Below are 23,333 nucleotides of genomic sequence, written 5' to 3' on the forward strand. Positions count from 1 at the left end.
CTTGAGATATCACGTCAAGCATATACCAAATTGTACAGACTGAGAGAACAGCATACCTTGACTGACCTGTTCTGGAGCGAGTACCAGCTGGGAGACGGATTGATAGGTTCTGCGCTCTTCTGTAGACGGAAGATCCTCACCCCACGCCTTCTGTCAGCGTACCCGATCAATCCCGCTTGCGCCATTCACGATCAATCACAGAACAGATCGACACAACCTGGCGGTCCACATCACACAGCCATGATGCAACGTTTGATACCGCTGAAATGTCACAGCATCGCACGAGAAACGAACAACTCGATACATCAATCAGAAGATCTGAACCTCTTTCAATCACAAATATAGCAGTCGATACAAATTCAAAGACTGCTGGACGGCTACCGCTAGACCTATCATCTCAAGCGTGATATCCGTCGTACATAGACGATCGCATTCCCGCTCAATCCCAACGATCTCATAGCGCAGACGGTGGCCAGCCCATCTTCCCTTCCCGAATTCCTCCGTCTCAGTACATCCGCCGTATTCGGTTGTCCGATTGTCTGGGTTGTAGCAGACATGGACCCACAGTACGAAGGTCGGAGTGTCCGTGTACCTTATCCCGAGGGGGAAATGAGATTTTACAGTCGATGAGTCCATATGTTCAAGGGTATCGAGGTTGACGATGCGGTACGGTCTCTGACGGAAACGATTGACCTGCCGTCGTAATCGAGATCCAGTAAGGTCCCCGTTCTTTCCGAGGCGATCTTCCTCTTCTTCTGCGGTCCTTCTTGACTCCATCTCATTCAGCTCCTGGTCCAGATAGTGGTCCTTTACCTCGGGTGGCGAAGGGCAGAAGAGAAAGGGATGTAGGAACTCGTAGTATTCAGTCTGGGCGTTCGATTTGGCTGTATTCCAGTAGTGTCTTGACGTTGCCGGTGGCTCCCCAATTTTTTGGGCGATGAGGGATAGAGTCGTGTGATATGGTATGTACCGATTTCGAGGTCGCACTCTTTCGATAGCGGTCTGACGGAAAACGCCTGGCGGGAGCGGCGATCCCAGTCCCTGCGTTTCCTCTTCTGCCTCTCTGTCTAAGAGGTGTACATCCTCGAGCAGACGCAGCAACTCGGACACGGAAGGATCCGCTGTTGTCAGACCCCTATTCCTAGCCGCTGTTACGATGTTCGCTCGCACATGTTCTAAAAAAGGAGCGTCCCGCTGTGGTTGTCCCGAAAAGATAAAGGTAACGCGCTTGCCGTTCCATGATCGATCAAGATATGTGCTCGAAGGACAGACGGCAGAGGCGACATTGTTTCGAAAATTCTTGGCGAGATTGTTTCGGACACTCGTAGCGAGAGGCATCAATCTCCCCAAAGCTTTACGACAGGTGAAGGACAACCGCAAGACGTCTTCGTAGTTTCCGCAAAACTCCACGATGCAGAGGAAAACTTCCTGAGGCAGCATCATGAGACGGCTGCCATATTGATCAAGTGCGCAGCGATCGCTCTTGCCTTCCATTGCTATCCAGTAACCCTCCAAATCAGGTAGAGGGTTCTGCCACCCGATCAATAAGTCTAGAAGACCCTCGCCCGGATTCGGAAACAGTTGGTCGTCGTTCGCGACCGCGAAGATCTGGTCTGAAAGGTTGAGATATCGCCCACGGGTTTTCGTCATACCTGAGCCAAGCAGTGTTCATCGGTTGGATCTCGGTAACCTGCCGAACGGAGTGACTTGATATTGCAGAAGATCCTGCTATTCGTAAGGATCTTCGCAGCGGAAGATGAGTAGGGGATCGGGGATCGAGTGATTCAGCTTGTAATGAGAGCGCGAGTTCCGGCGAATCATATTAATATTTATTATTGTTATTGTTGTGGAAGCTCTTATCTTAGCGACCTAGTACTCTCACGCTCGTTACGCATCCAAATGTCAGATTCTTGTGGTGGCCTTCCAGCTGAGCGATCCCCTCGATTGGAACAGGTGAAACACCGCAACAGAATTGCGCCATCGATTATGGGAAATTGAGGTGTGCTTTCCGACGATCCGGGATCAATGCTACCTTACCTGCCCTGATTAGCTCGGTCGATCGATCGTTGTTGTCTGTTACCCTTTGAAAGCACCACTAGTATAGAGAAAACGACTTACTGGTATTGCTATTCACCTATATACTTCGTGAGGTCCTTCTCATTAGCATACGAGTACTCGGGCCCGGCTTATGAAGCGACGGCGCTTCTTGGCGCGATTAACGTACCATACTGTGCAACTTAAGATTCCCATGGTACGACTCAGTCCCCAAGAGGATATTCGTATTCTTGTTCCACTGTCTATCCACCCATACACTCGCTCCTGGACGTTATATGTAAGCTTGACGCTTCGTCATTCGTATGACCCCGAGTATCCCATATAACATCTCCTATGCGTCACCACGGATACCATAACATATCTCATCCCCTCTCGTAGTAACGTCGATAGATGCTAAAGATCTGATTTAGAGAGGTCCGGGCTCAAACGGGAGAGGTTGACTTATCCGAGAGGAATCACATCGCCGTATACTTCGCGAAAAGGCCCCACTTACAGGCTTACGAGTACACCTACTGAGGGACAAGCATGTGATTTCGACATCTGCTACCAGACAATGAATCTTTGACTCTACCCAAACTCTTCACCCCGGTCATATACGGTTTACTCCTCTATACACGGCCAATCGTCCTTGGCCAGTGACCTTGTCAGCCTAAAGTGTCTGTGCACTCCATCCTCGAGGTGCGATTCTGTGGAGCGCTGTCGGGTCGATGGCGACAAGAAGCGCGATCTTTCTGAGGACGGTGTCAGTATCAGGCGGGCTCGAAAGGACTACATCTAACCGCCCATCAGATGCCTGTCTGCATCGATTAAAGAAAAGAATCCTCATGGTGGGTTATCAAAAGGCAGGTCGAAGCGCTACCCGATATGGTGGTTCTTGTCCAGCCATTGCCAAAGCTTAACCTACGAATCATGTCATATTCTCATCCTCGTGCCGCCACACGACAATAGGCGGGGCGAATACTGGACCAGTACCCGTAACAATCGACGGATGATGCATCGCATCAGGTCAAAGACAGAACATCCAAGCCCATTTATAAAGTGTCTAGCTATTGGCTTAGTGGCACATCGCAACTTCTGGCAGCTTATCCACTTGAGTTTGTCGCATCACAAGTATCAGGGTTCAGTCCCAGCTTGCTTTGATAGAGGTCTCGCTAACTAGTCCAATTGATCTGCTCGACTTGTCTCTTATCGTTTAGGCATGTACTTCTAAGTACATTGTGACAACACATCCAAGTGTACCTCATCGTTTGTGATAATGTCTACAGTAGTGTTAGTTTTCTACAATCTTTATATATTAACGTATTCCGGGTCGCGGTCGATTTCCGGCTCAAGGAGAATAAACACACACATACATACACCAGGTCTTGTGAAAAGGGAAAGGTGGCTTTATGTATGATGACCTTGGCACCAGAGTTCCAATGGAATGGTTGCACGTCCCTAGGTACACGGGAAATATACCAGGCATACCTAATCAACTGAGTGGATCCGCTTCTTTCTCAGGCCGATCCGTTTCCGCCTATAGAACTCTATCAAAATCCGGATTCGGATATCCAGCCCACAGCGATCCTAATCTCATGATACATAACGACGATCAGGCGCGTGCGCTGACGGCCATAACACAAAATTGAGTATACACTTGAATGGGAGTTCCTTGTTGCAATGACAAGTCCAGCAGGACGGGCATATCAGTAGCGAGGCGCATGTGATGCGCCTTATCCGCGACGCTTGGATATTTCGGCCATGATTGTGGATTGCTCGAGGTTCGGCTCGAAGTCGCTGTCAGAACCCGTTGCAGTGTAATCGGGATCCATGTGGAGATCCGATTCCGGCTCGTACGTCCCACTGCATCCCGAGACAGTGTCCCCATCAGCCCCTGCGTCGCTGCTAGTCTCGTCGCTCGCGCTGGAGAGCTCTCTATAATTAGGAATACCCTGGAAATACCAGACCGTTCAGCCATGTATCATTGATACGACATTCGTCGACTCACTCGACGATTCTCCTTGACACAAGAAGCCTTCGCACTGGACGCCTTGCCTTTGCGACTCTGTTTTTCTGAAGTCCTCGCACGCTGTGCCTTACCAGCCCGGGCTCTGGCTTTGGCTTTGGGGATCGAAGGCCTGGACTCGATGATCGTCATATTTTCCGCTTCCGACTCTTCGGTATCTGGTTCCTTGTAGCTCTGTAGCGCGAGCTGTTATGCGAGGTTATCGTTAGGGGATCAGGATTTTTCCACTGCATACAGTACGATTGCATATTGCGAAGACGTACCTCGCGAAGACCACGATTTTCGGTCCTCGATCTGGCCCGCGCCGTCGTGGGTTGTCCCACATTAAACCTGCGGGTCACGCTGCGCAACTTGTACCGATTCTGTGTCATTCTTTCTAAGGTTAAAAATGGTGCAATAGCAATTGAAAGTAGAGGAAATTTGCTAGAAAGAGTTCTTGAGCCAAGTATTCCTGTTCAGGGGCAGGTATGTGCCGATATATACCGTTCTCGCGAATGACTTCCTTTCATCTTTTCTGCTGCTGACGTTTGATGCAACAAGGACGCCACCAGACAGCATCGAGCTTCTTGCTGATGGCGACTGGTGAGCCTCAAGGCGTATCTTCTCCGAGCGACGCGGCGGAGATACCGGATCGATCAAACGGCTTAATGCCAGGATTCTCATGTCGAGCAATAACGGAATGAACGTCACGTATGACATGCTTGAATATGCTACAAACGCCGATGATTCTTGTGCCATTTCTGTACAGGTCTCTTGTCAGCCTGACTGGGCCTTTTTACACGGCATCTAAGCTGATACCCTCTTTTAAGCTGTAAAAGCCTTTTTGAACGCATTCACGTCTCGTTTCACCTGCTCGTCCGTCGTCTGACAAACTTGCCAGTTAGCACGCTCAGGGGTTCCAAGGAAATCCGCCAAGTGTTGTCTGTATACGTAGTTTTCAAGATCAGCTTGTCGAACTATGATCGCTGAAGCGAATGGTAGACGCAGTGACTCACCTTGCGAACTGCAGATTGAATTTGCCCTGGATGAAGTGTACGAGCGACTTCCCATTCGGCAAATCCAGCTTGATAAATTCCCTCCCCTTTCCTCCTCTCAACAAGCTATCCGCATCTCCCTCTTCAAACTCCCATCCTTCCCGCTTTGCAGCCTTTCTGAACATTCCCTCCAGCTCACCGGCTCTCGATTTAGGCACAGGGACGGCTTGAATCTGACCGTGCTGTGCCCGAGCGAGGTTTCGGTACATGTCGCAAAAGACGGGTACGGCATCGTATTTGGCAAAGGTCTTGCGGACCTGGTCTTTGATCTGGTTGATCTCGGCCAAGAGCGGACGAGCTTCGTCCTCCGGCAAAAGTAGTGGGTTGGGGATATGTTGGATCGGAATGATCTGTGCGAACCGATCCGGCGTTAGTTCCGATGTTGAGGCGACAGTCGACGCCAGACTTACCAGCAGATGTGCTCCACCGGGAACTAATGGCGGGTTCTTGCTATCGCCCGTCTTGATCATCTGTCCCTTCGACAATGCCACATACGTATCATTCTGCACTGCAGCGATGAACCGTGTGCTGCCAGGACGAAGTCGCGCCAAGTCAGCATCCAATCACCTTTAAGCTGCAGATTCCCGCCAACACGCCTACTCACTCGCAATTGGTATTGGCCAAACAGAACCAACACTCATCCATCGTCAACATCTTGATCTCCTTCTTCCCACCCGCACCGCCCGCAGGCAGTTCCGGACAATCCTGGATCCAATGGCCGGACTGGTTACACCGATGACAGGTATACTCGGGCGGGGGAGGTCGGGGTTTAGAACCCTTTTCTGGGCAGTCTCGGATGTGGTGCTATATGAGGTTGTTTGCTGTCAGTATCTCTCTTGACGTCGGTTTCGACTTGAGGAGAAGGCCTCGACTCACTCCAGGTTGATTACAGATCTTGCAAACATAATCCCCCCTCATTCGTTTCCCATCCCCCTCCCCATCTTCCCCGTTATGACCCCGTTTCAGACCCCTGGGATCGTTGAACGGATTCGGGCCTACCACATCCGGCCGAGCAGGCGGAGCGGAGGTCAGGTCGGGCAAGGTGAATGCGTAGAAGAACTGGTTGAGTCGCCATTTAAGCAGATTCGTGGATTAGTATACGTGAGGCGAGACTAGCTTCTTTGGCCGAAGTGCAGACCGATAATGAGAACGTTAAGCAGACGAGCAGGACTGACCTTCTTCTTCTCTCCCTTCTCCCCTTTGACTACTGTACCACCGGCAACATCGTCCTCGGCAAACCGATCCACCCTAACAACCCTGGTCCACCTCTCCTCCCTCCCACCCTGCCCCTGTCCTGCTCGACCACCAGCGGCAGGACCGGCCCATCCGAATGGGGCTCCTTCGGCGTACCCGGACGTCTTGATATCAGATTGAGAGGGGAGGAGGATGTACCGTGCTCGGGAGCGGGAGATGATCGGGTCGACTTCCGGAGGGTTGATCAGTGTCGTCGATGCGGATGGGGTTGTTGTCGAGTCTGTCTCCGTCGCTTCTGCTGTCGTTGTTGTCGCTGTCCCCGATGATGACGATCCCGCAGGCAAAGCCTTCAAAAGCCTCTCCGTCCCAGCTCCTAAGATCAACACATCCAACCCCCTCGCCCAACTCGGCACAGCATCCAGTTCCTTGGCTTTTTGTTCCTTCTGCGCTTGAGCACGTGCTTGAGCTAATGAGAGCGTAGGACCTTGGTTGGCATTCGAGTTCCCAGAGGTTGTAGGGTTGATATTGATATTATAGTTGACTTGGATGGAGTTGGAAGAAGATCCCGGATTATTGGAGCCAGGTGTGGATGGGAGAGTGTGGGCGAGAAAGTTCGGGTGGGTGAGGAGGGAAGTGAGGTCTTCCTTAGATAGCGTCGACTTGGCGGAGTCTGTACCTTCTTCTCCCTCTTCGTTGTCGTCGGTAAAAGCACCCCCGATAAAACCGACCCCTACTCCGGAAGAGGTCTTGAACACTCCGGTCTTCCCCAAGTATATCAGGTTCGGCAGAATTTCTGGGGATCCAGGTGTTGATCCCGAGTTGAGTTTGGCTGAGAGGGAAGGGGAGAGGGGATGCGTTGGGTGGGTGAAATATGTTGGGATGGGGACTGTTTCCGAGGAGCGAAATCAACAAAGCGGAAGTCAGCAGGAATTGATAGGAAAGCCTGGCGATCAAGATGAGAACATGGAAATTCTATTATGCTCACATTTGAGGTCTGAAGTGAGAGAAGAACCATCTTCGTTCTTCTTGAACAAGTTTCCGACGATCACGCAGCCTACATCCCGCACAGGATGAATCGCATTGAATTAGCACGAGGCCACCTATCACGCAGCTGAAATGCCTGTATCGGCAGAGGGTTATGCTCACACTCAAACGGCCCGTAATTCGTCTGAAAGGCGGTTATTTTCGTGACCAGCTTCTTCAGGGAAGAGTTTGGCGAACCTATTGCCAGGCTAGAGGTAATTCAAGCCGAATACTATCGGTGAGCGGTATACTCGGCATTTGGGAAAGTCGTGAGAACCTACATTTTCGGTGCTGGTTTCGAGGCCATGATTGCAGGGATAATATGATGACTGTTTACTGTATGCTATGAGCTACTGGTTGTATCGTTGTTGATAGCTAAGATGGGATAGCATCTCCATTCTCATGTACCGAGGAATATGAATATGGGCACCCCGATCGAAGGGGTGATATCAACAATTTGGGAAGTTCAAAGTTTGACACGTCATCACCTGGCCCGAGCACCGCTTATCAAATAAAATATGAAGGTTAAAGAACGAGTCGACAAGCTAAGGACACTCTGATAAATCGGAAAACAAGCCTAGCATTACAACAGATTCGGTCTGTCTTTATCACTTCGACTACACCTCTGGTCAGTACGAGCCATTGCCCCAGTATCCAGGTTGAGGATTCTGCTGCGATGCAGGACCCGCAGGCGGAGGCGGCGGTTGGTCGTACTGACCAAATTGCGCGGAAGGAGGCGGTTGTCCCCACTGAACGTTTTGTACGGGAGGAAACCCCTGGGCACCCTGTTGCGCTTGGTTGGGCGGATAACCTTGCGAGCCTTGTCCATTGCCATCTTGGTGAAATGGTGATTGAGTTGGGGCGGGCTGCCCTTCAAGAGGGACCTCCCCCCAAAGTCGCTCAGAAAGATTGGTATTGGACAAAGGGGTTTGACTTTGACCTTGCCAGTCGAACTGAAGGGGCTGATGGGTAATGTACTGTTGACCTTGGAAAGCGTTTGAGTCGTACGAGCCTTGTGATACCGAGTGATGTGTTGGTGCAGTAGACGGAGCGTAAGAATAGGGAGGGGGTTCGTGAGAATGAACTGGAGGAGACTGTCCTCCATAGCTCGACGGCGCCTGATTGACGGGAGGAGTCCCATAGGGAGCAATGGGCGCGGTCAGAGCCGGGTAGACTGAAGAACTGTTGGGGGCGCCAGACCATTGATCAACGGGAGAAGTTCCATAGGGGGCGGCGGACGGTCCTGGAGCGAGATAACTTGAAGATCCGCTGGAACCGTCGGGCCATTGACCATGAATTCCGGTTGGGGTCATGGGAGCACCAAATTGCTGACTATGTCCGCTCGAGCTTTGTGGGTAGCTCCATCCACTCTGAGTAGACACCACCGAAGCGCTACTACCAGCCGGCACTGTATACCATTGTTTAGTGACCGGATCTTGATACCTACAGAGATACTCCCTTGATATTACAGTACAATGGGTAACTATCTTATAGAGAGAATTTGACTCACGCGTGTTCTCCCGATAGCTTTTCCGTATCCGGCTTGCCCAATTTGTTTTTGCCTAACGCGAAAGCTTCGTTCAAAGCACCTGTAACTTGGTCCATCTTGTACGAAAGAAAGAGATCAAAGTCGTTGTACCAGTATGTATCATTCTCGACAAGAACATCATATTATCCCCTTTGGCACTCGCTCTACGTCCCATCCTTATATAGCTTCCAAGTGGCACGATACAGTACGCTGTGACGCGATTGCCAAGCAGCAGAGACACAGTCTCGCCATACCCATCAAAGGAAGGCGAAGAACCATACAATTACCCCTGTTTGAGCGCGCTTGCCGTCCGCTCTCGTGACAGGAGGAGAGGAGTCATGGCATCTGGTCACGCTGCCTCATCATGGAATTCGAGAGTTTCCTCCGGGATAGCACTTGATCACCGTGGATTGCATTCCATCATGTGATCACACTTGGCGCGATCAGCTGATGATAATGTACGAGTATTCGATTCGTCTTGTGTTACGAGTCGTGCCACATGACGAGCTTGTAATTCCTTTGTCAGTCCTATCGCGAGAATCGCTTGCTAGCCTACGCCTAAAGGATGGAGATCTGGCATTGCTTACAGCAAAATCTCTTCAAGACAAGCCGTCACGGGAACAAGGTTCAGTACGTTCTCTATCGCGAGGGAGAAAGAATGCTTGTACCGAGTCTACTACAGCATTGCATATGATAAAACATTCTTGAATTTGGAATTCACTGTCGGTCTAAGAGCTCATGAGCGCGCCCAGGAAGAGTGAATCCGCATCAAGAACCGTGCGTGTACATGTTGCCGGATGCTTGTGGCCATCCCCAGCCACCTTGTGGAGGGGTGCCGACGTTGCTTGAGGGTCCGTACTGCGACCCGTCTCCAGTCGTAATCACCGAAGGCGGGTGCCACCCCCCGTTTTCAGTCGCAAATACTGAGGACGGGTATTGTGACCCGTGTTCATTCCCAACTAAGGAAGGCGGGTGCTGCGATCCGTATCCAGGAGCGATGGGGTCATTGAAAGGCTGATGTGTATGGGCCCCTACCTCAGAAAACGGAGCGTACGAAGACGGGATCGTTGAGTAAGAAGGGGCATTGTTGTATCCTCCGTTGGCTGATTGCTGGTAAGAGGTGTTCGGCTGAGAGACCAATCCGGGTGCGGACGGGTAGGACTCGGCATAGTCTAGGTTTTGTGAAGGTGGAACTTGACCGTAATCATTCTGGCCGACAAATGTTCCATGCATAGAAAAGTGAGAACCAGAGGCCGCGTACCCACCCGGTAACAGCATTGGTTGACTGTCTTGTAGATTCTGAGAAACATCGACCGAAGGACACAGAGCTTTGCCGGAGTTGATCGCTCTTATCTCATCTTGGGTCGGAGGACGATGCCAGTCGCGAGGGGTCACAGGAGTGTTCTCATGGGGGTGGTTTCTGAAATAACTCGCTTGCCGCCCATCGTCATCTGGCAAGTCGTTGCCGATAGGATTTGGAAGTGTATGACTGTTACGTCGCAGAACATCGGAAACCCGTAAGATAAACCAACAGACCGACGGGGAGGGCCAGAAACTTACGGCCGCTGGAGATTGTGCATGGCTTCGATAGCATTACCAGCCACATATTGCAGACCATATCCATACTTTTTGTCCTGTGAAGTATTGCAAGCCATGTTTCGCCTAAGGATGAATCAAACGTATCGGGGCTAGGAGCGACATTGGAATTGGTACGTTTTTAAGGATCGAGGCGATTGGTTATCTATCGCTATATGGGACCCACCTCGCCTGCTGATACCCCATACTAGTATCAGTGCAACACTAACAAAGGAGGTCGAAGCAGCACGACTTCATGTCTCTCTCCGTGTTTCTGCTTGCTCACGCGATGTCGTGTGATATGTTCATTGCTCGTGATCTCGTGATCGATCCATCGTGAAGTGACACGTCAGTAAAGCCAAATCGCCACATCAAGCTAGCTGAAAAATGCTCGTTACGATGGCAGACTCACGTGTGTGATTGCGTCAACGATGTCCTTATATGTATTCCAGGTCGTCGTACAAAGTCTACACGAACGCTAAAGCAAGTGCTGGGACAGGCCTCCATTTAAGAACGTAATAGATCATAATTTAATGTTTGCGTCAACATCACTTCTCCCGCTTTGATCCTTCTTCAACCGTAACCTCCAGTTCCGGGGTTTGCATCAGGACAAAGGTTGCGGATAGTCCCGAACTGGCACAGAACGATAAGATTTCGTCATAGCTATCCATGTTGTGTGGCATGACATCACACCATGCCTGATCAAAGGAGAGAATCTGTTCGATCGATGTGAAGAGGTAATCACGACTTGTTCACATACTGAATTATCGCTAACTTGAGCCCACGTAGCGCGTTTCGAAGCATTTTATGCAGGCGAAACGATGTTGACGCCAGAATTGACTCTAGCAGCAAAGGGTTTTCTTCTCGCAAACACCGACAAAATGGGGCACGATCTTCTGAGAATAGTCTCACTATTATTGTACAAAGGTGAAAGCATACAAAGCAATGTTTCGCTGTCCCTGGGAAGTTTCGTGTCAAGTTCATCGTCCGTGACGGAAAGAGAGTGATCAGATGGTAAGAGGAGGGTAAAGGATCTACTGAACGCCTTCTGAGCCTATAGACCACCGTAAGAGCTTGGAGAATGAGAAGATCCGCCTTGGGGACCCGCGTTTGAGTACCCTTCAGCGCCCTTTTGTGCCCTGTATGCTGCCTTTTGGGCTGCAGTCATGAAAAAGAGCTTCTCATGTTCCGTCTGCTCGGCGGTCGAGAAAGACCAGAGGTGAGCAGGAGCTAGAGGGAGAATATCGATAACTGTTCAGCTTTCCGACTATTCAAATAGCGGCGAATACTGTGAAACGGAGATGTTGCTCACGGGCAGCATCTTGAGGCGGTTGATGATATGGCCCGGCTTGTCCGCCGTGTTGTTCCCAGTCATTGTACTGAGGAGGCTGCTGCTGCTGCTGAAACCCTCCCCATTGATGATGGCCGTACTGAGAATACTGTTGCTGGTACCCCGCCCCTGCACCTGGCTGATCGCCTTGGTGAGGGGGTTGCTGATTCCCTTGCTCATATCCTTGGAAAGAAGGGGGATACTGAGAGTATCCTCCGTAATGACCGGGCTGTGCCTGTGGATCAACTGGCGTGAAAGAAGAAGAAGAGCTGTACTGCGAGGCAGAAGGTGTAGCATATCCGGCGGAGCCGTCGAATGCCATCACACTGGGGACGGTTGGTTGGTTCGTTCCGTAAGAGTTTGGCGTATAAGTATTTCCGCCGTAAGAAGTCCCAGGTGTGAGCACGCTCGAAGCCGGTGTGCTCCCGAGAGATTGCCTTTTACGCGTATGGCGGAGATCTCATATTGTCATTAGACTGAGAGGCGATATAGCCCATCATGATGTCAGTGAATCAGCAGCTTACTGGTCGGATGGATTGATCGGTTGAGAAACAGTTGACTGTTTCTTGGCAGCTGCCTCTGCCGCTTGTGCTAATCCCATCTTGAAAGTTTCGAGGTGTGTATGGCAGAGGGATGAGGTATACTGGTCTTGACCTATCGAACAGCATGACCTTGCGTTGTCCGGCTTTCATAGACGGCCACAACTACTGCATGTGCAGGCAACGATTGCATCAAAGGAGCGCGCTTCTACTAGCGCAACGCCTAAAAAAGGAACGCTCCTGAAACACCACAAAGTTGAAGGGAGCGCTTTGGTCGAAGCGTTGATCACATAAAGGAGCGGTCATCCTGTGATAACAACGACGTGAAGGGAGGGCTGTTCCTAGAACCTAACAGTCACATAGAGGAAGGTTGCTTACCTAAAGTTCTAGGGCCGCGAAATGCCCGATCCACATGTCGCCAACATTCGAGGAAGCACCGAATTATCTGAACATGCACAGCCTTACAAGGAAATCCCGCTATACGATGACTTTGAAGGTATCGGACCTGTCATACTGTCGTTATGTCCGTTGCGCCAGACTATCGAGTGAACGATGATCCCTCAACATTGGTCACTTGTGTGGACGCCAAATTAGGGTCGGTCTGTGACATACTCTGATACATAGTACACTTCTCCAGCATGATAGACCAATGAGCGCAAACCTCAATCATCCTGGTAGGTGCTACCACAATCTTCCCAGCCCAATGGTGGAAGCAATTGGAGCCGGCCATCTTGTGCCATGATCGCTTGTCAAGAGGAGATTTGACGTCAATCAGTGGGGAGATTTTGTGATTGGGTGTTGGCAAATAAGTCTTCCTGAGAAAGAGGCGGTCGAGTTGAAAGCGCGATGAGAGCGAGTCCTTTTGCTAGAGCACCAGATGGATCAACTGAAGCGAGAGACCCAGGGACCCGTTTTGACTAAAGCCCAGGTTGTTGATAAGCTCAAGAAAGACGCCAAGCTGCAAGCCGAGCGTATTATTGGATTGGAAGGCGAGGTCCAGTCGGAAACCCAGCGCATATTTGGATTGCAAGCCGATGTGCAAGAGGAAATTGACGCACACAATGAGCTTGGAGCAGCAAACGAGAAACAGTCCCGCACCGAGATTGCTCTGCGGGATTTGAAGGATGAGATGAGTTGCAAAGACTACAGTCTCAGTATGGCAGCTCAAGACAAGGCTGCCGGGCGAAACAAGATCACCAAGCTTGAAATCATGGTGAGAGACGGAGTCAGTTCAATAAACTATTTATCAGCTGCTTTCTTTGCGTCCAGCAATCAACAAGGAATGCTTGGAAGATGATTTGTGGCTCAAGTCTCATCCGATCAAAGTCGAAAACAGAGGTGTCCAAAGGTTTCCGCCATGGTCGGACGATGTGGGTAACGCCCTGATGTAGTAGAGTGCCAATTAAAAAATGCAGCGCAGCGACTTGTCAGATATCAGACCCGCTCTGTTCGCCCATCGATTGTAGACATGATTTCAGGCGCATTGACCGTGACGCCGCTGACAGCGCTGGGCATTTGCCTTGTTTACAGCTCACACTGTGAACGGCCCGGAGACGAGACAGACCGCAATGTCGTCCTCATTCGATAGCGTGGGTATAGATCGCATGTTATACAACTCGAGGCTTGACGGTATCCTCGCCACCAATTTCATTCCCTGTATTTAGCTCCATCCGACCGACCCGTCTTCCCAAGTCAGTAATCGTCGGCGTCTGATCGGTATCTCCCCTATTATCCTTCGCTTTGACCGTAGTCGACGCTCCCCACTCGTCAACATTGGCCATCTTCATCCTGGATCTCGGTCTAGATAACCCGGACTCGTCCGTCAACCTTCTTGACCGCAAGCTCGACCCAGACTCGTCAGGATCGTTACGATAATCTTCCTCGTCCTCTGAAGACTCGACAGCCGAGCGCGCTCCTCGGTCCCGATCTCGACTCCGGCTCGTCGCTCGACTAGGCGCTCGACTAGACCCACTGGGGTATCTCGTCGGCTCTTTGTTCTCGCTCCTCAGGGCAACCCCGGAAAAGTATCCTCGTCTCCTCGGCCTAGGAACGTTCCCCATCCCCATCCCGAATCCCATACCCATTCCCATATTCGAAACTGGACTCGAAGCTGAAGACCCGGCAACATTGCTACTCCTCATCAACCCGAACATTCGTTGGTCGGCCTGAGTCCCATCACGAGCATCCAAAGTCGGGTCCACCCCTCCGCTCTTCAGCCTGACCACGGCGCGTAAGAGGTCTTCCACCCGATCCCGGTCGATCTCGTCCGGATCCAGTCGGAGGCTGCTTTGCCATTCCGAGTAATCGGAATCTCCTCCTCCACCGGCCCCATCTTCGCTCTCAGACCGACTCCGAGCGCGTCCTTGTCGACTGCCCGTCCGGCTTCCAGTCCTCGATCTAGTCCTCGTCCTCGCCCGGGTCTTATTCCGGTGATCGTCATTGTCATGATTGTTATTATTGTCCTCGAAAGAGAAGAAGCAGGAGCGTTTCGCCTGGGTGGAGATGATAAGTGCCATATGTTGCAACCTTCCCAACTGATCCTGCGTCGGAGGGGCCGGGTAAGACGGAGTCGATGCCGATTTCGAATCTGCACTTGTACTCGAGTCCAACCGAGGCGAATTGAGAATGGTCGATTCCACCTCTCCTTGTCGAACCTGACCTTGGGCGGAAGCCCGACCGTTCTTCCCATTCTCAACCCCTGACCCTCCATTCCCCGTCTCAGGTCCATACTTCGCCACATCCAACGAATCCAACAACCTCGGCAAGATCGGTAACAAGATATGGACGAGGAACCCGGAAAGGAGGAGTTTCCTGACTTCGGTCGTTATCTCCGGTTCGGCCTCTACGGCGAGGTCGTGCGGTTGGTGGTCAGCGTTCGAATACGAGCTAGGGATATTGCGTTTACTCGGGTCTTGCGTGGATAACAAGGAGAGGGGGAGGAAGATTCCTTGCATGTACTACCAGTCCACATCGCACACAATCAGCCTAGTCCCCTTCCTATTCCCCTACGCCAGTGGATTGTTCACAAACGGACTCACCGGCACGATCCCAAAGAAAAACGCCCAGACCTCCGCCACCCTCCCACCCAACCTCGCCGGGTTCCCCTTCAACCCCTCCCGATCGCCCAACACTGGGTCTAGTTTGGCTTTTAGGGTCAACATGCCCGAAGAGATGATCTCTTGCAGGTCGGAGGAGAGGAGGGAGTGGTAGGCTTGAGGAGAACGGGCGATGGATGAGGTGATATGGGCGGATACTAGGGCGCTGCGATGTGAGGTTGGAAAAAGAGGTTTTAGTGATCAGCCTACGGTGATGCTGGTATGGATATGTTACGTTGTACGGATCGCACGATCGGGAAAGCTGTGATGCTCACTTGAGATCCTCGATCGGGGTCAACAACGGCGTCCCATTAAAAACGGGCAAGACGGTCAACGTTACCACGCTCCAGGGCGAACTCGGATGACTAGGATGACTGTCATTGTTGATACTATTGTTTGTCCCACCATGTAAACCCGTATGCAAGTTTCTTGTTGAACCTCCTCCTAGAGATATAGCCGAGTTCAACCCGGCTGCAGAGGTTCCTGTTCTGAACCCTCTTCCGCTAGATCCCGGTGGTAAAGCGTTGTTGGTATAAGGATGAGAAGAGTTGTAATGATGATTGTGGCTATGGTATAAAGAGGAAGAAGAACCGGCGGGGTGGAGGATGTGGTTGACGTTGACGCCCAGGCCGACGTTGGAACTATGGTGGGCCGATGAGAAGGGGTTGTTGGAGCTAGATGGGTTTTGAGCAGATGAGGAGAAGACGGAAGAGATCGGGCTGATGGGTTCGTTGGCGACCGAGTTGACCAGGGTGGATGATACCTGAAATACATGATCATAACAGGAGAGGAGAAACGAGAGGTTCTTCGTTAGATCAAGCTAATCCCGATCGAAATCGAGCGGGACTGACGAGCTTGTTGTCGTAACTCTCCAAGTTGGTATTGATCGTCGATGGCTGGCGATTCCGACCGAGGCCGTGCATGTTGACCACGAACTGGCCGGAGAGTCCGCTTCTTTGCACCAGCAATCGGTGTATGAGCTGTGTATGTATGGCAGGAAAGAGTGTCAAGGATGAGTAGATGACCTCGATTCGAATATGCTCATCATCATCGGATCGGCTGCTTACGTAATTCAATGGTCACAGGGCAAAACGTAAACAAAGCAGCAGCATTACCTTGACTTCACCAACAGTTCTACAGCTACAACCTATGTAACATCTCGCATCTCGGTACATCAGAAGTTCGGCGAACCATAGATACACAGCCGACCTAATTGGACCTGAAACCAGCAGTGTCACGATGTCCAACTCCCGCTCCCACCCACTCCGTCGAATATCCACGGGTTCACTCTCCAACCTCGCCCGTTCTCAAGAAGGACACCCTACCTCTCATACCTCCCCTTCCGGGCTGGAGTTCCTCACCGGACCGATGTTTGACCTCTCGGACGAAGCGGCGGCGTTGGCGAGCCATGTACAGGCGATGAACAGGTTGCACGATAGTCTGGGAACGTTCAACGAGGCGTTTGCGGGGTACTTGTATGCTTTGCGGATGAATGCCTTTTGCGTCGAGTGGACCGAGGTGAGTCGGACTCACGGCCATGAAGTTGAGTTATGGCTGAGATTTCCTTGGCTTTTGCATCATGTGCAATGATCCACGCATCTTTAAGGCTCCCGACGACCGAAGCTGGGCAAGAGCCGAAGAGCTCGCACGTAAGTCATCCCCGTCCAAGGTCCTCCTGATATCATCTCCGATTTGAAAAGTAAATTGACCTCCCGCTTCCTATTGCATCTTCATGTTCACAATCCACAATCCACAATCCACAATCCAGCTCTGCCGCCCGCACCTTCAATTCCCTTACCTCCTTCACCTTCACAACAAGACCCCACCTCAACCCAACCCCACAACCACACCGAATTCCAACCGGGAGACCAGACCTACGCAACAGCCAACGACTTCACAACCAACAATAACAACAACAATGATGACTATGAATACCAATCCCCGCCCCGCTCCCGATTACCCGTGGGAAGAGGGAGCGGGATACCTAGAGGGACGATGACGGGGATGAGAGGAAGAGGGGGGACTGTCAGGGGGAGGGTTGTTAGTGCGCCTGCTGGAGCGAGAGCTGGGTCCGCGGGGGTTACGGAGAGGAAGAAGAGGGAGGTGAGTCTTGGCGTGTCATTTCTCTTGAACGGGAGGTCATGCGGGAGAGATGAGGGTGTATCATCCGGGATGACTGTCGTCGTGATCAGATTTCCTGATCTAAGCTAACTTGACCCTGATTTCAATTGCGGTGATACCTCTCTTTTCTTAGGCGGCGATCACGGCGATCATCGATACCTTACCTATCGAGTTCCGCGGCGGAGATCCGGTCAGTCCTATTCCCCTTCCTGGTCGAAACAGGCCGTACGTTCCTCACTATGACAACTGATCACCTTTGTGTATTTGTGCGTGTGGGTATATAGGCAACGAGACAGTCGATGGAAAAGGTCTTGACGCAGCTCATACAGAATCCGGAGGGGAGGAAGAGTGAGTCCTCCGATTCCGCATCTATCTTCCGTTTGCGATTCTGTTTGCGTGGTAGCATCGCAATGCGACGCCCCCATGCTCTTATCTCGGCACGCCACGCTATACCCTATACGACACATCATGGACACTGACCCACAATTCGATTCTTTTGCAGTCGGGGAGATTGTAGGCGCAACAGATTTGCCACAACCGAAAGTCAACAAGTGCCTCATCGCGTTGGTCGGGAGGAAAGCTGTGGGCAAGAGTATGGTCGGGGTGAGTGACGCTCTGTTGTCTCTCTCGGGTCGTTTCTTTTTTCACTGGACGAGATCCTCAAATCGACATTAGATTGAGACATGTGGTTTCGTGAACGAGTAAGCTGATACGGTCTGATACGTCTCGTGTGAAACTGTAGGGAGTGACGGTATACAGGATGAATTGAGCTTTGGCTCTCATTGCTCGGACATGGACGTTTTGGTGGGATTTCTGGGTTATTTTTCGATTTTTCGCTCGGGGAATTTCGGTCCGCAATCACTCTATTATTCTTTGAAAGAAAACGTGGAACCATTATGGAAGTAGATGAAAAACCGTGTTTCGTTACGACTCGCACGGTCATGGGCCAGATGCGTGGGGAATGTCCGAGGAAGCTCGGGTCACGTGACGCGAATTCCATCTCCAGTGTTTTCAGTGCGATATACCCACAGACCGAGTGTTACGTGCAATCGGTACAAACGGATCGACCACTGCCTCCGTGAGCCCGCATGTCCAGTCAGCCGCGATCGATGTCTTCGGTTATCACTGTGACGAGTACATCCTGAATGTTGTGACGCAAGGGGTCCGGTCGGCCAACCATCCCGATACAACGTGTCTATCGCGCGCTAAAGGAAGGAAACGCGAAACTCGGGTCGATCGGGGCGGTTTGGCCGAACGTTCCACCCGGGTGATGAAGATGAAACCTTTTGGGCCGAGTAGAGGAAGGTCGGCACATTTATAGTACTCGACAAGCGTAGAATAGATCTTCGAGGTGGTTCAAAGGAAATATGTCTTCAAAGCGATCGAAACTAGAAAATCGAGTAATAAGATGATCAACGCAGCTCCCCTAGCATCGCCCCTCGTCAGGCTATCCAACGCCTACCTCGTCGATCCGGAAGATGGCAGTCTCACCACAGCGACCGCCTCGGTCTGGATCGACGAAAACTCTGGGAGAATCGTACACATCGCTTATGACGAGGACGACGAAGTCGCCATGAACTCGGGCCGCCGATCGTTAGCCTCCTTTTACGCGCACAACGGCTTGGCAGAGGGAAGGGAACATGAATTGGAGACCTGTCGCACGGTCGATCTCGATCAGGCCATCCTCTCGCCCGGACTGATCGACGTGCAGATCAATGGGTGTTTCGGCGTGGATTTCTCGGATTGGCCGAGCGAGGACGTGCTCGGTCGGACAGCTGAGGAGGCGTACTTGGATGGGCTGGAAAAGGCCGCGCGGGATTTGACTTGTACGGGAGTGACGAGCTTTGTGCCGACGATCATCGTGAGTTTCGACCCGCATCTTATTCGATCACTTCCGATTCTGACAGAAAGAGAGACAACTCTATCACAGTCACAGACATCGAAATCGTACGAAAACATCGTACCCGCCATCGAGACCGCCTTCAAGCGCGCCCAAAAGTCGATCCTCGGGTACCACCTCGAAGGACCCTTCATCTCGACCCAGAAACCCGGTTGTCACCCGCAAGACAACCTCACTGAAGCAAAAGGCGGCTGGGATACCTTTTTGGAGATGTACGGGGATGCGAACCTTGTGGCGGTCAAGGTCGACAAGGCTGGTGGGAGGAGTGGAGGGGACGTAGGAGCGGGAGGGGAGAATGCGATGGTCAAGTTGATCACTGTTGCGCCGGAGTTGCAAGGCGTGATGGGAAGCATCAGGAAGTTGAAGGATGCTGGGTTCGTTGTCAGTATGGGGCATTCGTGAGTCAAAAATCTGGTAGAACCGCTCGGGAGAGTATGTAATTGATGACTCGAACTGCCGACAGGACTGCCACGACATCGCAAGCGCTGGAAGCCGTCAACCGGGGCGCCTCGATGATTACACACCTATTCAACGCCATGCCTCAACTTCGTGAGTAGACCACCTATGTCGATGATGTTCTACACGTCAGCTCATCGACGATACGATTTTGTAGACCATCGTGAACCTGGTATCCTGGGTCTGCTCGGGATGAACCAAGCTACGAGCTCCGGCCCCGGTCGACTTTCGCTACACACCTCTCAGATGGTCCGATCCGTCGCGGCATCTCCCCGTCGTTGCGACCCCTCCGACGAACCTCCCTTCACTCGATCGCGATCCGGATCCTCTTCCGACGAAGTCCTCTCGTCCAGTCCCTCTTCGGCCATGTCTCAGCAGAGGAGGACGAGATCGACGCTCATGAACCTGGAGACGGATCAGTTTGGCGCGCAGACGGTGACGAGGAGGTCGGATTCGCGTAAACCTTATTGGAGCATCATCGCCGATGGTGTACATGTTCACCCGATGGCGGTCAATCTGGCATATCAGAGTCACCCAGAAGGCTGTGTGCTGATCACCGATGGTGAGTAGCACGCATCCGAATGTCAAATTAGAAGGAAGACGGTCGTCTGATATTGTTGGATCCTTCTCAATAGCCGTCCAACTTATGGATCCTGCTCTTCCTGACGGTCTCTACCCTTGGAGATCACCGGAACACCTCATCGAAAAGTCTGGCGATTCGATCACCCTCAGCGGGACCGACACGTTAGCAGGCGCTGCCGTATCTCTCGATACCTGCGTGCGTAACATGTCGACCTTTTGCTCGATCCCTCTTTCCCGGGCTATTCATCACGCTACGAGGACGCCGGCGAAAGCATTGGGACTCAAGGTGGAATCTACCAAGGGAGCCATCAGGGTCGGTTGGGATGCGGATCTTTGTGTCTGGGATAGATTCACGGGGCAGGTGCTGTCGACGTGGGTTGGTGGAAAAGAGATCTACAACTCCACGTCGGTCAAAGCATGAGACGAGTAATTTGCATCTAGATGAGGTTATTCTTGTACGATAGTTGTAAAAGTATCGCTTGCAAGCGAGCCCAACCGGTCTGTCATCTGCCATGGACAGAATCAATATGGAAACTGGTCAAACTGGCGTATGCCGCCGCCAGAGTGAGCTGTTCTTGAATCCGACGTTGAATTGCAACAATGAGCTGGAAATCACAGGAACGTCAGTGACCGCCCATCTTTTGGAGCCGCAATAGTCATGCGTAAGAAAGGAAGACTTACTTGATATCCGCCACCCAATCGTCCCCACCGTCTCGCCGCGTCACACAGGGGATCGGGTACCGAGACCGTCTGACCTTGATGTATTCCCCCGGATGCAGGTTGCAGACCTCTCGGCCGTCCATGGACAATTCAGAAGGGGCTCTCGACTTGCCCGAGATCTGCATCACAGATAAGCACATTATGTTCAGCACGCGAGGTCAGACTCATTCAGATTGAGTTGAAGTCAAGTGCCGGTTCACCTTCATCATGACCTCTCCCTGACTAGGCAAGAGGAGCGTCCTAAAACTCAGACTCCTCGGAGCGATGGGAGTCAAGAGGAAGGCTTCCAATCCCGGATGAGCTATCGGCCCGCCAGAGGAGAGGGAGTAGGCTGTCGAACCCGTTGGGGTGGCTAGGATGAGGCCGTCGGCCTGGACAGTCGATAGGAGAGGACGGGTGCACAATTTAGGTATTGTTGAAGCGGAAGCTGAGATGAAGATGAACTCACGACGGCTTCGGTGAGGTGTTCGCCGTCGACATAAGCATCTACTACGCTGAGATGAGGGTATCGACCTCGATGGATAGAGACCTCGTTCATGACTTGCCAACCTACGATGGTGATAACGCCGGCGAAACGAATATTAGCTTGTATTTCGAGGTTATCTAACAGCTCCAATAGCCGGGACTCGTCTCACCTGTCGTGGGACACCGCTTGACTGGTCGATCATCTTCCCCGAATATCTCGCAAGCCAACCTCATCCGATCGAGGATCTTGTACTTTGCGTCGAACACGCTCCCGATCGTCTCTTCGTGCGTATCGATGTCTGTAACGTCGAACATAGCGTATATTCAGCATATCATAGGAGGTGTGTCGCTTGAAGGTAAGAGAAGGGCAACAAGAGCTCACGGAAAGGTGTCAAGAACCCCAAGCTACCCATAGAAAAACTAAGCACAGGAGGAACCTTCCCCGGCCGAGCATACAGGCTCGAAACGTGCAAGATCGTCCCATCCCCTCCTAACGTGATGATCAAGTCCAGCTCCTCTTTATCCGGCCTCGCCCATATCCGAACGCCGGTATTAGGGGAGACGGTAGAATCACGGTCGATGATCGCTACTCCGCTCAAGCCTGAGGATAGTTCGGGTGCGGCTTCGGATTCGATGAGTATGTTCAGGTTGGGGTAGGTCGAACGGAGATGGCTAAGCTGGCGTGAGGGTAGGTCAAGGGGATCAGCGTTGGCGTCAGCGGGGAACCAGATCAAACCAGAATCAGCAACGATGAGCAAGCTCACCTGATGATGGTCTTGGCCGCGACGGTCGTCGGCTCGTCGTTCGTCTTTTTCACGAGCAAGACGTTTCTAGGTCTGACGGATTTGTCCGAACCAGAGATGGATGTCAAGTTTCGAGCCAGCGATACCCGATTACATCGTGACAAGGTGCTCGGTCGGAGAAGTATTGAAGTTGATGTGCGGAATATCATTATGAGTGGCACCTGTATATTGGCGGTGGCCTAGTCGGGCTAGTGATTAGAGGGGTGGTAATATGGAAGATAGATTGATCTGAAGTCCTGGAGTGATCGAGGTGAGGCTCGGCAAGATTCGAGGGCGAAGATGACGTTTGCTTTGATTTGAGACGTCAAAACGCGCGAAGATTTTGCTAAACATCCAGCTCTTGTGGCGCAGTTGGTAGCGCGTATGCTTAACAAGCCATAACTTGTAAAGCGCATAAGGTCCTGAGTTCAAGCCTCAGCGGGAGTATGTCTTTTTGCCCTTTTGTGCCCCTTCATGAAACACAGTGACGTCGCAGAGTGCCTTTCCCGAGCAGTGAAGGCAACTCTTTCGGACCGCCATCGTTGATCATAGATTGAAGCACACACTTGAACGCTTTCTCCCCTCCGTGTGGTTGATGTAACAGAACGCTGGCTTTATCGAGATTCGGGTCATTCATTCGGGCACGAGGTGGCGCGACGGGCACTTGCGGAAGCGAATCGTCTCCCCACCATCCACCGACCTGGCTCCCCAGCTCACGTCGACCTCGTGCTATCGACCATATCGGACCGCTCCAATAGACTTTGTATCAAGCTCGATCTGCAGTCGAACCATTGCTATCTGATATACAACCTTCTAAGCTTTCTACATCTCGTTTCTGTCCGTGTGCCTTGTCCGTCCGTGCCGAAGTCATTGTCAACGCGTGAGTGCATCCCCGGCTGCCGCTTTTGGCAAGCTGAGATCGCTGACCA

General features: G+C 51.8%; 9 protein-coding genes and 1 non-coding gene across 10 annotated transcripts; 3 read left to right on the forward strand and 7 right to left on the reverse strand.

Moving 5' to 3' along the window:
* Positions 1 to 3,591: 3,591 nt before the first annotated feature.
* HD553DRAFT_320361 (uncharacterized protein) lies at positions 3,592 to 4,685 on the reverse strand. Its single transcript, XM_046181137.1, has 4 exons — positions 4,544 to 4,685; positions 4,324 to 4,483; positions 4,043 to 4,246; positions 3,592 to 3,986 (listed from the first exon to the last, which is right to left on the reverse strand). The coding sequence occupies exons 1-4, from the start codon at positions 4,567 to 4,569 to the stop codon at positions 3,768 to 3,770; spliced, it is 609 nt and encodes a 202-aa protein (XP_046032576.1). The 5' UTR covers positions 4,570 to 4,685; the 3' UTR covers positions 3,592 to 3,767.
* On the reverse strand, positions 4,686 to 7,689 carry HD553DRAFT_320363 (CwfJ C-terminus 1-domain-containing protein-like protein). The gene is made up of 9 exons (XM_046181138.1): positions 7,593 to 7,689; positions 7,435 to 7,520; positions 7,274 to 7,342; positions 6,270 to 7,174; positions 5,971 to 6,153; positions 5,699 to 5,898; positions 5,505 to 5,622; positions 5,056 to 5,444; positions 4,686 to 4,982 (listed from the first exon to the last, which is right to left on the reverse strand). The coding sequence occupies exons 1-9, from the start codon at positions 7,616 to 7,618 to the stop codon at positions 4,865 to 4,867; spliced, it is 2,094 nt and encodes a 697-aa protein (XP_046032577.1). The 5' UTR covers positions 7,619 to 7,689; the 3' UTR covers positions 4,686 to 4,864.
* Positions 7,690 to 7,870: 181 nt separating this feature from the next.
* HD553DRAFT_365697 (uncharacterized protein) lies at positions 7,871 to 8,916 on the reverse strand (the record flags this gene model as incomplete). Its single annotated transcript, XM_046184075.1, has 2 exons — positions 7,871 to 8,754; positions 8,822 to 8,916. The coding sequence occupies 2 exons, from the start codon at positions 8,914 to 8,916 to the stop codon at positions 7,941 to 7,943; spliced, it is 909 nt and encodes a 302-aa protein (XP_046032578.1). The 3' UTR covers positions 7,871 to 7,940.
* A 640-nt stretch (positions 8,917 to 9,556) lies between these two features.
* On the reverse strand, positions 9,557 to 10,891 carry HD553DRAFT_353293 (uncharacterized protein). The gene is made up of 3 exons (XM_046183761.1): positions 10,827 to 10,891; positions 10,400 to 10,733; positions 9,557 to 10,328 (listed from the first exon to the last, which is right to left on the reverse strand). The coding sequence occupies exons 2-3, from the start codon at positions 10,492 to 10,494 to the stop codon at positions 9,608 to 9,610; spliced, it is 816 nt and encodes a 271-aa protein (XP_046032579.1). The 5' UTR covers positions 10,495 to 10,733; positions 10,827 to 10,891; the 3' UTR covers positions 9,557 to 9,607.
* Positions 10,892 to 11,374: 483 nt separating this feature from the next.
* Positions 11,375 to 12,345, reverse strand: HD553DRAFT_365699 (uncharacterized protein; the record flags this gene model as incomplete). Its single annotated transcript, XM_046184076.1, has 3 exons — positions 11,375 to 11,644; positions 11,727 to 12,181; positions 12,269 to 12,345. 3 exons carry the CDS (start codon positions 12,343 to 12,345, stop codon positions 11,469 to 11,471), a joined length of 708 nt encoding a protein of 235 aa, XP_046032580.1. The 3' UTR covers positions 11,375 to 11,468.
* Positions 12,346 to 13,787: 1,442 nt separating this feature from the next.
* On the reverse strand, positions 13,788 to 16,359 carry HD553DRAFT_320368 (HbrB-like-domain-containing protein). The gene is made up of 4 exons (XM_046181139.1): positions 16,230 to 16,359; positions 15,654 to 16,141; positions 15,322 to 15,544; positions 13,788 to 15,240 (listed from the first exon to the last, which is right to left on the reverse strand). Exons 1-4 carry the CDS (start codon positions 16,299 to 16,301, stop codon positions 13,891 to 13,893), a joined length of 2,133 nt encoding a protein of 710 aa, XP_046032581.1. The 5' UTR covers positions 16,302 to 16,359; the 3' UTR covers positions 13,788 to 13,890.
* Positions 16,360 to 16,617: 258 nt separating this feature from the next.
* On the forward strand, positions 16,618 to 18,204 carry HD553DRAFT_346469 (DASH complex subunit Dam1-domain-containing protein; the record flags this gene model as incomplete). Its single annotated transcript, XM_046183204.1, has 7 exons — positions 16,618 to 16,896; positions 16,985 to 17,027; positions 17,147 to 17,481; positions 17,633 to 17,689; positions 17,784 to 17,847; positions 18,002 to 18,102; positions 18,175 to 18,204. The coding sequence occupies 7 exons, from the start codon at positions 16,618 to 16,620 to the stop codon at positions 18,202 to 18,204; spliced, it is 909 nt and encodes a 302-aa protein (XP_046032582.1).
* Positions 18,205 to 18,887: 683 nt separating this feature from the next.
* Positions 18,888 to 21,042, forward strand: HD553DRAFT_166002 (Metallo-dependent hydrolase). Its single transcript, XM_046176859.1, has 5 exons — positions 18,888 to 19,360; positions 19,430 to 19,797; positions 19,863 to 19,948; positions 20,013 to 20,417; positions 20,491 to 21,042. Exons 1-5 carry the CDS (start codon positions 18,908 to 18,910, stop codon positions 20,856 to 20,858), a joined length of 1,680 nt encoding a protein of 559 aa, XP_046032583.1. The 5' UTR covers positions 18,888 to 18,907; the 3' UTR covers positions 20,859 to 21,042.
* On the reverse strand, positions 20,917 to 22,710 carry HD553DRAFT_165992 (ATP-NAD kinase-like domain-containing protein). Its single transcript, XM_046176858.1, has 7 exons — positions 22,387 to 22,710; positions 22,005 to 22,294; positions 21,793 to 21,921; positions 21,606 to 21,706; positions 21,358 to 21,528; positions 21,119 to 21,276; positions 20,917 to 21,042 (listed from the first exon to the last, which is right to left on the reverse strand). The coding sequence occupies exons 1-7, from the start codon at positions 22,572 to 22,574 to the stop codon at positions 20,976 to 20,978; spliced, it is 1,104 nt and encodes a 367-aa protein (XP_046032584.1). The 5' UTR covers positions 22,575 to 22,710; the 3' UTR covers positions 20,917 to 20,975.
* A 51-nt stretch (positions 22,711 to 22,761) lies between these two features.
* On the forward strand, positions 22,762 to 22,851 carry HD553DRAFT_t114. The gene has a single exon. It is a non-coding gene; the product is annotated as a tRNA-Val (tRNA).
* Positions 22,852 to 23,333: the final 482 nt, after the last annotated feature.

Source organism: Filobasidium floriforme, assembly GCF_021052385.1.
Source record: "Filobasidium floriforme strain CBS 6241 chromosome Unknown HD553scaffold_30, whole genome shotgun sequence".
NCBI classification, from domain to species: domain Eukaryota; kingdom Fungi; phylum Basidiomycota; class Tremellomycetes; order Filobasidiales; family Filobasidiaceae; genus Filobasidium; species Filobasidium floriforme.

Bases quoted from the DNA above. Each gene is read 5' to 3' on its own strand.
- HD553DRAFT_320361 (XM_046181137.1), bottom strand. From the start codon at position 4,569: ATGAAAGGAAGTCATTCGCGAGAACG. The intron at 4,484-4,543 runs GTATATATCGGC...AACTCTTTCTAG, and splicing joins GGAAGTCATTCGCGAGAACG to CAAATTTCCTCTACTTTCAA. The intron at 4,247-4,323 runs GTACGTCTTCGC...CTCGCATAACAG, and splicing joins AAAATCGTGGTCTTCGCGAG to CTCGCGCTACAGAGCTACAA.
- HD553DRAFT_320363 (XM_046181138.1), bottom strand. From the start codon at position 7,618: ATGGCCTCGAAACCAGCACCGAAAAT. The intron at 5,623-5,698 runs GTGAGTAGGCGT...TCGTCCTGGCAG, and splicing joins TTGGCCAATACCAATTGCGA to CACACGGTTCATCGCTGCAG. The intron at 5,445-5,504 runs GTAAGTCTGGCG...CGGTTCGCACAG, and splicing joins CCGGTGGAGCACATCTGCTG to ATCATTCCGATCCAACATAT.
- HD553DRAFT_353293 (XM_046183761.1), bottom strand. From the start codon at position 10,494: ATGGCTTGCAATACTTCACAGGACAAAAAGTATGGATATGGTCTGCAA. The intron at 10,329-10,399 runs GTAAGTTTCTGG...GCGACGTAACAG, and splicing joins ATGCACAATCTCCAGCGGCC to TCATACACTTCCAAATCCTA.
- HD553DRAFT_320368 (XM_046181139.1), bottom strand. From the start codon at position 16,301: ATGCACGGCCTCGGTCGGAATCGCCAGCCATCGACGATCAATACCAAC. The intron at 16,142-16,229 runs GTCAGTCCCGCT...CATGTATTTCAG, and splicing joins AGAGTTACGACAACAAGCTC to GTATCATCCACCCTGGTCAA. The intron at 15,241-15,321 runs GTGAGTCCGTTT...GTGGACTGGTAG, and splicing joins TTTTCTTTGGGATCGTGCCG to TACATGCAAGGAATCTTCCT.
- HD553DRAFT_166002 (XM_046176859.1), top strand. From the start codon at position 18,908: ATGATCAACGCAGCTCCCCTAGCATCGCCCCTCGTCAGGCTATCCAAC. The intron at 19,361-19,429 runs GTGAGTTTCGAC...ACTCTATCACAG, and splicing joins GCTTTGTGCCGACGATCATC to TCACAGACATCGAAATCGTA. The intron at 19,949-20,012 runs GTGAGTAGACCA...ACGATTTTGTAG, and splicing joins CAACGCCATGCCTCAACTTC to ACCATCGTGAACCTGGTATC.
- HD553DRAFT_165992 (XM_046176858.1), bottom strand. From the start codon at position 22,574: ATGATATTCCGCACATCAACTTCAATACTTCTCCGACCGAGCACCTTG. The intron at 21,707-21,792 runs GTGAGACGAGTC...TCACCATCGTAG, and splicing joins CAAGCGGTGTCCCACGACAG to GTTGGCAAGTCATGAACGAG. The intron at 21,277-21,357 runs GTGAACCGGCAC...TCTGTGATGCAG, and splicing joins AGGGAGAGGTCATGATGAAG to ATCTCGGGCAAGTCGAGAGC.